At 43.8% G+C, this 12,508-nt stretch overlaps 1 protein-coding gene, 1 long non-coding RNA gene and 1 pseudogene across 2 annotated transcripts in view; 2 read left to right on the top strand and 1 right to left on the bottom strand.

Moving 5' to 3' along the window:
* Window positions 1-11: 11 nt before the first annotated feature.
* Window positions 12-2,784, bottom strand: LOC141433606 (solute carrier family 35 member E1 homolog; annotated as a pseudogene).
* Window positions 2,785-3,180: 396 nt separating this feature from the next.
* Window positions 3,181-7,409, top strand: LOC141433607 (uncharacterized). Its single transcript, XR_012451938.1, has 3 exons — window positions 3,181-3,485; window positions 6,076-6,146; window positions 7,338-7,409. It is a non-coding gene; the product is annotated as an uncharacterized lncRNA (long non-coding RNA).
* Window positions 7,410-7,436: 27 nt separating this feature from the next.
* LOC141433739 (palmitoyltransferase ZDHHC14-like) overlaps window positions 7,437-12,508 on the top strand; it is a 6,610-nt gene continuing 1,538 nt past the window's right edge. The window contains 2 exon segments of the mRNA XM_074095832.1: window positions 7,437-7,553; window positions 7,555-8,425. Coding sequence (XP_073951933.1) covers window positions 7,461-7,553; window positions 7,555-8,425 — 964 coding nt within the window. The 5' untranslated portion in view covers window positions 7,437-7,460.

The raw sequence follows: 12,508 nt of genomic DNA on the forward strand, positions 1-12,508 counted from the left end.
TGAAAAACACTAGCTAATATTTAGCTACGATCACGCACAGCACAGATCAGTCAGACGGGCAGCAGCGGCTGTGCGGCGGGCGGCGCGTGCCTCGCGCCCGCGCGCAGCTTGGCCCGCTGGTAGAGCAGCACGGCGCGGCCGCCAGCGCCATGCCGGCCACGTTCAGCGGCGGCGCCGGGTTGCGCAGCGCCAGCAGCGACCCGCCCACCACCAGCACGCGCTTGCCGCACGACAGCACCGCGTACGACAGCGGCGTCACGCGCGCCAGCACGCTGAACGCGGCGCCGCCGCCGCCGCCGCCAGCAGCGCGTCCAGCGCCAGCAGCGCCGCCGCTCGCGCCGGCACCCCGCTCCGCGCCAGCGCCGCGCCGTCGCGCCACGCCCACACCGGCAGGAACAGCGCCGCCGCCAGCGCCGACAGCGCGCGCAGCGCCCGCAGCGGCGACCAGCCCGCGCCCGCCAGCAGCCGCGACGATACAGGTGCTGCAGCGCCAGCAGCGCCGCCGCCGCCAGCGCCGCCGCCAGCCCGCCCCAGTGGAACTGCAGCTCCGTCGCCGACGCCAGCGCCACGCCCAGCGCCACCAGCACCAGCGCCGGCGCCACGCCCGCCGCCTGCCGCTCGCCGAACAGCGCCCACGCCAGCCCCGCCGTCCACAGCGGCGTCGTCGCCTTCACTGGAACACCACCCGCCGCCGCCGCCCGACCGACCGTTATACCATACTAAAATAGAACAAGTATGCACACTCCGACCCTTTACGACACTTAACTGCCTACTCCGGCGCGGACGCTTAGGGTTGTCGTATTTTATTTAGATTAATTAATTACCTACCGGCAAATAATTTTAGTATGAAAGTTAACCTAAATAGTCTAATATCTGTGTCTAGAGAAACAAGATTGTTTGCTGCTCTATTATTATTATTATACTATGGTCTGTCCCAGAATTCGAGATACTAAAATGACGTTTCATGTGTTACCTGTTTTTTGCGTCTCATAAATAGTGATGTGCCGCAACCGGTTATTACCGAAAGATTTTGTAGGTACCTATGTATGTATGTCGTAAAATATTAAGATATGAACGGATCCGTGATGTACTAAAATGTAGGGCACTAGGACATTCTAGAAAAGGTAAAATAGGTCTAATAAAAATGCGACCGTTTTCGAGATATTTCGACTTTTTATAGATGTTGATGTTTAAGTTTCAATTTAATTCTAAGTAAGCTTTACATTAACTAAATAATATGAGAATAATGAATATTTGATTTATTACTCTATGATATGAATATCTAAAAAAAACACGAAAAAACGCACTGATCACATCCGATGACAATACGAGTAATATAACGAAACTCGGTTGAATACCACTTGAATACGAAAAACATGAACAATGACGTTGTGTGATATCTGAGGGCTACTCCGGAATTCGAAAATCAAAGTTCGTACCGTAACGTCCCTCTCACTTACGTATTAATTAAAATAGTAGTGTCAGAAGTACGGAACGACACGAACTTCGATTTTCGAATTTCGTAGTAGCCCTGCTGGCCTGACTACGTAATGCAAAACTCGAACTTCGTATGTTGCCGTCCCGCTGACGCTTATCTCATTCAATACGCGAGTGAAAGGGACGGTGCCATACGAACTTCGTTTTTCTAGTTTTGTAGTAGCCCCTCTGTATTATTTTTTACGTTGGCACTAAGTGATGAACACTGTATTTTTACCTGTGCTTAGATTTCATCACTTTATCGTATGATAAAGTAAAATGGAAAGTAGAATATTGAATGCATTAATGTTATTTTTGCTATCGTAAAATAAACATTTTATCGGTTATTTACGAAACCGAAATCACGGAGCAGCACTGTTCCTTTTATGCTGGCCACATTATTTTTACGTTTGACATTTCAGACTGTCATTTAGTATCTCGAATTCTGGGACAGACCATAAATAAAAATATTATTTAAGAATTTACCGGCGCGCACACATTTAAGCCTACGGTGCGGCAGCTGCGGTGTACTTTTGTTCGTAATGAACCTATTTGTTCTATTTTACTATGGTTATACCACCCTCCACCAATACATACGAGAGACTATGCTTGCTAATGAATATCATGTGCCAGATACATGTCAGACTGCCTCTATTTATTGAAAGTAAACAAACAAATATCTATCTTATAAAATGATTCAATGAGTAGATGAACACCCCTCTGGCAAAACAAAGCTCAGTGATGACTTTATCTTTTCACCGTTGCCGACTTAACTATACTCTCAGGCTGAGATACACAGACTCCGAGTCCTATCATTTGTCCGACAATTAGAGATCTGGATCGATCGACATCATCTCGAACGCGGGACGACAGACTGACAAGAGCCGAGAGTGGGCGCTCACCGGTGTGCGCGTAGGAGACGGGCACCGTCCAGAGCGAGAGCTGCGAGCAGAGCGCCGTGAGGAACTTGGCGCCGGCGAGCGGCAGCAGCGCGCGCAGCGGCGGCGCGGCGCGCGCGGGCGGCGGCCTCTCGCGCGACAGAGACAGCAGCAGCGAGCACAGCAGCGCCGCGCCCACCAGCTGCGCCAGCGCCAGCGTGCCCGGCCACGGGAACTCCTGCAGCAGCAGCTTGCCCACCACGTTGCCCAGCGCGCTGCAGCCGAACCACAGCGCGCACAGCGCCGCCAGCGCGCCGGAGCGCGCCCAGCCGCGCATCGCGCCCGACTACCGACCGACACCGAGACCGCTCATGTCGCCGCCTCGAAACCCGAGATCGGTTTTATTAATTTCTTTTAATGTGGTCGTAACCCGATTTCCCTAGCCTGGCTTACGAAATACATCTCATCTCATCTGACTGACGACTCCAGCTGAAATTGAAATGTGTCACTTTACTGTCACTGTCGGGATGACGTTTTCGGGACGTTCGAGTCATGGTTTTAAGAGTAGCTCCGCCTTCGAATCGGCCGTAGGTTGACCTCAGAATTATTCCGAGACAAACATACCTACCTTCATATTTTCAATAATTAATTACGCACATCGCATACATTCAATCAAATTGCTGGAATGGAAGAGATCTCGTGAAAAAACTATTGAATTGAATAATAAATAAGTATATTGTCGAGTAAGTTTTGTTCAATAATGTCGACCTGCGACCTGATGAGGTCGACGGTCGAATGAATGAACACGGCGAAGCGTTTTTTTTTATTATCATGTGATTGATGAATCTGTGGTAATTTTAGTTCGACAGCTAAAAAAGCAAGAGAAAGTTTGTTACTTCGTTTAACGTTTTAATGAATTTATTATTTACTGATTTATTTAAAGATAATTTGGTAGGGAAAATAATCACCACGGAGCACGATAGTGGGCGGAGTTTATTTACATAAAATATTGATTATCGAACAATAGATCGAGTGAGTCGTGAAGTGTGTCGCGTGGGAGTGTTTATTAGAGGTCAAGACGTCGCGTCAGGGCTCCCTGGGCGCGGGGCGGATGCTGCACGCGAGCGACAGGTGAGCTCTGAGCGAGGCGCTGCCGCCCGCTGCGTCCACGACGCGGTGTCGTCCGCAGTCTTCCTAGTTGCATCTTCGTCTCAAAACTGACACACCGGCGCCCCTTTTGAAATTGAAGTCCCGTCCTCATATTCATAATTTGAACTTGCAGAATGTTTTATACAGAAATCAGTTGAGGCAGGTCGTGGAGGCCGAGTGATGGCCGAGAGGCAACTGTGATGACATCATCACATCACAACCCAGACCTCCTTCCAGACCTCCCAGGCCTACAGGCTGTGGCCGTCATATAATATGTATTGTTTATGACTGGGCAGGACAATGGAAAACAGGCCTTTTCCCCGAGACATACAGTGTTCTTATTACAGGTCTATGTCTCATGTCATGAAGAATTCATTGCACACTCATCATAATGTTAAAGTATGCTTACATTACAGCTATTGTGCTTGCTGTGATGCAACTGTTTTGCATGACTGGCCTCAAAGGCAGCTGTCCTGTTACCCCGGCGTCTCTTGTCTGTTAATTTTACATATTTACAAATAGTTACATAGGAAAATTTACAATTAGTTGGTAATAGTGTAGTGTCGTTCTTCACTGACTACCTTTTGATGCTTGCACTTTACTTAAGTATCCATCAGTGGCATGGAGTGTACATTGCCATTGCCATTAGGCACCTTAAAGTGGGGGAAGCATGTGTTAGGTAAATGTGTAAGTGTGTATGGATACCTTTATTGTTAAATATAGAAATGAAAACAATTGACCACATAATACATGGTATGTCTACAAATGCAACACCTCGCAGTTAGTGTACACACACTGTCAACTTGCATCACTGACATTCATGAGTGGGCAACAGTATTGGCAACTATGTTGCTCTGATATAGTGATAAATTATTACCATAAATCATAATCATGACTATACTTGCATAAAGATTGGTTTTTGGAGTTTTTATTTCAACTCCAAATTTTATGAGGCTGGCATTGTCACATTTAGTGTACTAAAGCCTAGTTAAAATGTAAGATACTAAAAAAAACTCCAAATTTTGTTACTTTTACGGTCATTCCATAAAATTCATATCTTTTTTTTTTCCTCAACATTCCATGCTGCGTGCTATACCGCAACACCACCTCTGCACAGGTGTACAGACAGACACAAATTTCTCCTAAGCACCACATATCTCAGCTTGTTTGTTTCTTATTTAGTCACTTAAGCGGTGACACTAGCGACATCTATGCTTTAGCCCTCAACGAGAAACTTTCAGCACCCCATCGGAACTGACTGCTCACCCGGACAAAAAAAAAAAATTTGATTGCTTAATAGCGACATCTCTTACCAAATACTAAATTTGAAGTCGATCCCACTACTGGAAGTGGATCATAAATTACATTGAAATATTTAAAGCAAACAAATGAATAACCAAGGTTAAAAATATTAAAAACGTAAAAAATAACAACTAACATACTACTCAAATCTCAATCACTTTCACTGATTCTTTCTTCAAATGAAAATGAATGAATGATGTTCAAGAAAAGATCTGACTGAATGTGATATTGATAGCGAGCATCATCATGTTCATGTTAGACAATACGGACTTCTGGTATGGTCTGGTAACGTTTGGGAAATGGGTCCATATTGGCTTGCATACTTATTAAAAATCCGAATGTAATGTTTGTCAGAATGATTGTTTGTCATCTCTTTTTTTTCTATTTTTTTTCTTGAGGCTAGCCAGCCTCATTGAAAGACTCATAACTCTTTTTTCTCTGAATTCAATAATTGTTCAGAATTGTTATAAAACAAACCTAACCTAACCTAGTTTTCTATAGGATAACCATTTAAAAATTTCAGAAAAATTTAAGGTTTAAGTGGGTTTTTTTTATCACAAACGATGATTCGGACAAAAAACATGGTATGACTAGCAAAGAGTATGCGAACTTTAGCGCTCCCTTGGGAAATAAATGCATTTTTATACTATTCAAAAGAATATAAGGGCCACTCGCATTTTTAATTTAATTGGATGAAAAGTACTTGTACTGTGTTATGTTGCATTCAATAAAACCATTTTTAGACAAGGAATGTCATAAAGAATTATATTTATTTGTCTTCGTTTCACCCATAAAATTCATGTGGCCCTTATTTTCTTTTGAGCAGTATACATTTTAGGAAACTGCCCCACCATTTCCTTTACCGTATACCGTACGCGTTAAAAACATGACGCATCATGAGGCTCGCGATCGCGTTTGCATTTACGGTGCGTCAGCGTATTTTTAGGCAGTGCTTGGTTTTTATTAATATGATGGAAAAAGTCTTTCAGGCGTCAATATTATAATCTTTAGATTGTCATTGCGCCTGCTGACTGCTGATTGAGCGCCGACAGTGCACGCAAGCGCCGGCGCGGCCGCTCTGCTCGCGTGGGCCGGCCGTCCACGTCCACGTCCGCGTCGTAATCTTATCGCCACTATCATTATCGGGAGATAACAAGTATTAGTGAAATTATCGAGCCGATAGCAGAAACTATTACATTTATTATTGGTAGCGGCCCCGCGGCGTTCGGCTCGCGCGCTCCACTCACGCTCGCTCGCTTCTTGTCCGCAGATGACGGCGCGCGGAGCATGTGCGTATGGTACCACATCCTGAAAGCCGTGTGCGGAGCTTACTCGAAAAAGGTTTGTTCTATCTCATTCTTAACATTCCCTTTCCGCTTACTTCTGTGTCTATAAAAATATTAAGTACTCCACAAATGAGGCCGTACCGAAGTATAAATTAGCTTTAAATATATACCTCCTGTGCAAGTTATTAAGATTGTCACGTTAATTCCTTTTTAATGATTTTTGTACTCATTTAAGCGCTCGATTGTTTTATGATGTGCGTTAAACGCGTTAGGTTAGAGACGCACATGATTTACTGTCATTTTGTACAAATGGAAAATCATCCACTTGAATTGACTATTTTGAATTTGTACCAAAATGGCCATCCAAAGTAAATTTTGACAATATATAATTGTGCTGAAAAATATTTACAACCAAATTATTTTTTGTTGTTAATTAATCAAACCCAAATGGCATTTTGTCCATTACAAATTAGAAACAAAATTAAATCCTACTTATATTTATAAATGTGAAAGTTTGTGTGTGTGTGTGTATGTTTGTTAGTCCTTCGCTTTAAAACGGATGGATGGATTTGGATGAAATTTGGTATGTAGATAGCTGGACATCTGGAATAACATATAGGCTACTTTTAATCCCGATATTCTCACGGGATAGAGTTAAAATCTCGAAATAACAACTGTTGGGCTTAGTCACGAAATTAGACATTGTGGCTTTCAATGCAATGTCAATGAAAACCACGATGTAATTTTCGGGAATCCCCGCGGGAATTTTGTAAAATCCCGGAATTTCAATTCAACTGCTGTATTTAATGATTTACGCGTGGGAAGCCGCGGGTAAACTCTAGTTAACAATAAGTGAATGTTGTCTAAATTCAAGTTATAACTGAATACGTAGGTAGATCCAAAGCAAATTATTCCCGGTGTACTTAACATAGGGATTTACAATTCGTCATATTACTCAGTGTATGTTAATACAAATGGTCGTTTTTTTTTGGCGTAATACATCAATTAATACGTCAATTTTACCTCACGCAAAATTATAGAATGACTTACGTCTTTTGAATCGGAAATGTACAGGTTGATTCTCAACAGCTGGCACGAATAGTTTGAATGAGTGAATGAAAGTATTTGTGTTTTATGTATGAGTAACTACTTATTTGAATATATTTCACACAAAATAAATATGAAATCGTCGTGCATCTGCTATTTTATTATCGTACAAAAGTTTCGTTCAATCCATTCGTGCTAGGTCTCCGTGTGACATCTCGGAGAAAGCCGGGCTCTCGCGTGATGCCGGCGTCGGTCGTGTTGCAGGAGGCGGGGTCGGGGAGGGGGGCAGGCGGGGCAGGGGGGACAGGGGGGGCATGGTGAGATGGCGCGGCGGCGCGTGACGCGCAAGTGGGAGGTGTTCGCGGGGCGCAACCGGTTCTGGTGCGACGGGCGGCTGATGACGGCGCCGGCGCCGGGGCGTGTTCGTGCTGACGCTGGCGCTGGTGGCGGGCACGGCGGCGCTGCACCTGGCGGTGGACGGGCCGTTCCTGGCGCGGCGCGTGTCGCCCGCGCTGCCGGCCGGCGGCGGCGCGCTGGCGGCGCTCGCGCTGGGCGCGCTGCTGCGCACGGCGCTCAGCGACCCGGGCATCCTGCCGCGCGCGGCGCCCGCGGAGGCGGCGCTGGCGCTGGCGCCCGGCGAGGGGGACGCGGCGCGCCCGCCGCCGCGCGCGCGCGAGGTGCTGGTGCGCGGCCGGCCCGTCAAGCTGAAGGACTGCTTCACGTGCAAGGGGTTCCGGCCGCCGCGCGCCTCGCACTGCTCGCTGTGCGACAACTGCGTGGAGCGGTTCGACCACCACTGCCCGTGGGTGGGCAACTGCGTGGGGCGCCGCAACTACCGGTCCTTCTACACGTTCGTGGTGTCGCTCGCCTTCCTCTGCGTGTGGGTGCTGGCGTGCGCGCTGGCGCGGCTGGCGCTGGAGGCGCGCGCGGCCGGGCTCGCCGCCGCCCTGCGCGCGCAGCCGCTCACGGCGCTGGCCGCCGCCGTCTGCTTCCTGGCCGTCTGGTCCGTGCTGGGGCTGGCCGGCTTCCACACGTACCTGGCCGCCACCGACCAGACCACCAACGAGGACATCAAGGGCTCGTTCAGCGGCCGCCGCGGCGCCGGCGACGCCGAGCGCGCCAACCCGTACTCGCGCGGCGGCGCCTGCGCCAACTGCTGGCACGTGCTGTGCGCGCCGCTGGCGCCCAGCCTCATCGACCGGCGCGGGCTGGTCGACCAAGACCTGCCGCTGCCGCCGGCGCTGCTCCAGGTGCTGCAGCAGCCCCGCGTCTCCTTCACGAGAGACGGTCAGTGCCGCTTGTACATTGTCCAACCTAGAGATGCATGCGCCTCTTCAGATTCCAAATTTATATTTACATGCACTCGCGTAGCTTCGGAAACGGCGCCCTGAGCCCTGAGCCTGAGAGCGGTGCTAGTATGTAGGTACAGTCACGTCTAAAAATATGTATACAAAAACAAGGTTGCATAAATATGTAGTCATACATTGTATCAAAATATTTATCTATTACTGACACCAAAAAAATTGTATTCATTAAACTTTTTCAGTATTATGTAATCACAAAATGCTTCAGAAAGTTGCATACTTAAATAAATTCCATTTAAATGTATCCACCTCGTAGGCAAAAATAAGTATACATGAATGGGTTCCATATACATATAACCACACCAATTTGGCAAATATTTGTATACGCCGTTTGATTCATAAATATGTAAACACGATTTGATATTTTGATTCGTTTTGAAGAATTACTGTTTTGTTAAGATTACATGTCTGTCTCTTTCGTAACCTGCATGCGGGCAGGGACATACATACTACGAATCCATACTCCATTAAAATAATATTATATACTGGTGACCCGTTCCGGCACAACACGGTTACGGTATACATAGACACCGTGAATCACACTATTTATTTGTGAAAACCGCATCAAAATCCGTTGCGTAGTTTGAAAGATCTAAGCGTACAGACAAAAAAAGCGACTTTGTTTTATACTATGGAGTGATGAATTGAAAGTAACTCTGTCTGTTCCGGTATCACGTCGAAACCGACTGGTTTCGACTGTCAAGGGGCTGAACATAGGGTACTTAGTTTTTATCTCCAAAAGCAACCCTTAATGGGGGATGAACTGACTGGAGTGAGCTGGATGAAATTTGGTATGGATATATTTAATTTTTTATACACCATCAAGATCACCAAATACTTGGAAACGTCCAGAGTGGTCATTAATATCGACTAAGCCAAAGCGATCAAGTTGTTCGGGTCATCCACTGAGGACAGATCCACTGAAGCATCTATAATTTGCAATCTTTAATCATTGTAATTTTAATTATAGAAGACAGCTTCTGAATGACGATGACAGAATGGCGATCTTGCACTTGACAGTATAAGTATATGTAAGTAATTGATTTTAAAATGAAGTTCTTCCATGAAGCCAGTGACTTTCTTTTATAATATATAACCTATCTGAAGTTACAAATAGGTAGTGTTTTCTATCTTGCAAACCAAGAACTGGCTACAGTGCGGCTCTACCACTAACAATTAACAATATAATTAAAATAAACCAAAAAAATGCTTAGTGCACCTTTCTGAGAATGACCCTAAACTGAAATACTCAATATTTACAAGTCAATTCAATCTAAGGACTGTCAAGTGCGTCATAGAATAATCGTGAGATAGACGTATGCAGTGACAAGTCCGCACTGTTTTCGTGAATTGTCAAATCAGTTAAATATACAACTTACGATTCTATGCCAGTCAGACAAGGTTTGTTGTTGCAGTCTGGATACATATTTATGAATCAAACGGCGTATACAAATATTTGCCAAATTGGTATGGTTATATGTATATGGAACCCATTCATGTATACTTATTTTTGCCTACGAGGTGGATACATTTAAATGGAATTTATTTAAGTATGCAACTTTCTGAAGCATTTTGTGATTACATAATACTGAAACAGTTTAATGAATACAATTTTTTGGTGTCAGTAATAGATACATATTTATGATGAAAATGTGTGGCTACATATTTTTCAATTTTTTTTGTGTATACATACTTTTAGACGTGACTGTACAGTCACGTCTAAAAATATGTATACAAAAACAAGGTTGCATAAATATGTAGTCATACATTGTATCAAAAATATTTATCTATTACTGACACCAAAAAATTGTATTCATTAAACTTTTTCAGTATTATGTAATCACAAAATGCTTCAGAAAGTTGCATACTTAAATAAATTCCATTTAAATGTATCCACCTCGTAGGCAAAAATAAGTATACATGAATGGGTTCCATATACATATAACCACACCAATTTGGCAAATATTTGTATACGCCGTTTGATTCATAAATATGTAAACACGATTTGATATTTTGATTCGTTTTGAAGAATTACTGTTTTGTTAAGATTACATGTCTGTCTCTTTCGTAACCTGCATGCGGGCAGGGACATACATACTACGAATCCATACTCCATTAAAATAATATTATATACTGGTGACCCGTTCCGGCACAACACGGTTACGGTATACATAGACACCGTGAATCACACTATTTATTTGTGAAAACCACATCAAAATCCGTTGCGTAGTTTGAAAGATCTAAGCGTATAGACAAAAAAAGCGACTTTGTTTTATACTATGGAGTGATGAATTGAAAGTAACTCTGTCTGTTCCGGTATCACGTCGAAACCGACTGGTTTCGACTGTCAAGGGGCTGAACATAGGGTACTTAGTTTTTATCTCCAAAAGCAACCCTTAAGGGGAGAAAATGGGGGATGAACTGACTGGAGTGAGCTGGATGAAATTTGGTATGGATATATTTAATTTTTTATACACCATCAAGATCACCAAATACTTGGAAACGTCCAGAGTGGTCATTAATATCGACTAAGCCAAAGCGATCAAGTTGTTCGGGTCATCCACTGAGGACAGATCCACTGAAGCATCTATAATTTGCAATCTTTAATCATTGTAATTTTAATTATAGAAGACAGCTTCTGAATGACGATGACAGAATGGCGATCTTGCACTTGACAGTATAAGTATATGTAAGTAATTGATTTTAAAATGAAGTTCTTCCATGAAGCCAGTGACTTTCTTTTATAATATACTAGCTTTTACCCGCGGCTTCGCACGCGTAAACTATTCGGTGTGGTAGCTACAATTGAAATTTTCGGGATTTTACAAAATTCCCCTGGAAATTTCCAATTTTTATATCGTGGTCTTCATTGAGGTTGTGTTGTGAATAACTGTACCAAATTCAAGACTCTAAACCCAGTGCTGAAGTTTCAAAATTTTTCCCTATCCAAATTCAGATGCAAAATTCAAATTCAAATCATTTATTCAGTAAATAGGCCGCATGGGCACTTTTACACGTCATTTTTTATACTACCAGAACTTTTGGAAAGACCATCATTGCCAAGAAGAATGCGCCGCAAGAAACTTGGCAGAAAGTCATTTTTTCAAAATAAAATAATTACAAATAAAATACTTAAAAACTACAGTATACAATTAAAGAAAAAAATACGAAATAATAATAATAATAATACAGGGATGTATGGGGTCCCTTAGTTACAAAACTATACCGTGGGAATATCGGGATAAAAAGTAGCGTACTTATGTGTTATTCCAGACATACGGCTACATACATCCAAATTTCATGCCTCTAAGCCCAGCGGTTGTTATTTCGACATTTTATTCCTAGGTATCCCGTGGTAATATCGACCCGATGGTCAAAAAGACGTCTACGTGTTTTTCTAGACATCCAGCTTCCTACATACCAAATTTCATGACTCTAAGCCCAGTGGTTATTATTTCAAGATTTTATCCCTATCCCGGGGGAATATCGGAATAAAAAGTAGCCTATGTGTTATTCCAGAGGTCCAGCTACCTACATACTAAATTTCATGGCTCTAAGCCCTGCGGTTGTTATTTCAAGATTTTATCCCTAGGTATCCCGTGGGAATATCGGGTCAAAAAGTCACCTATCTGTTATTCCAAACGTCCAACTACCTACATACCAAATTTCATGACTCTAAGCCTAGAGGTTGTTATTTCGAGATTTTATCCCTATCCCGTGGGAATATCGGGATAAAAATTAGCCTGTGTGTTATTCCAGAGGTCCAGCTACCTACATTCCAAAATTCATGGCTCTAACCCAGTGGTTGTTATTTCGAGATTTTATCTCTAGGTATCACGTGGGAATATCGAGTCAAAAAGTCCCTTACGTGTTATTCCAGACGTCCAGTTACCTACATACCAAATTTCATGACTCTAAGCCTAGAGGTTGTTATTTCGAGATTTTATCCCTATCCCGTGGGAATATCGGGATAAAAATTAGCCTGTGTGTTATTCCAGAGGTCCAG

Source organism: Choristoneura fumiferana, chromosome 12 (genome assembly GCF_025370935.1).
Source record: "Choristoneura fumiferana chromosome 12, NRCan_CFum_1, whole genome shotgun sequence".
Lineage (NCBI taxonomy): Eukaryota > Metazoa > Arthropoda > Insecta > Lepidoptera > Tortricidae > Choristoneura > Choristoneura fumiferana.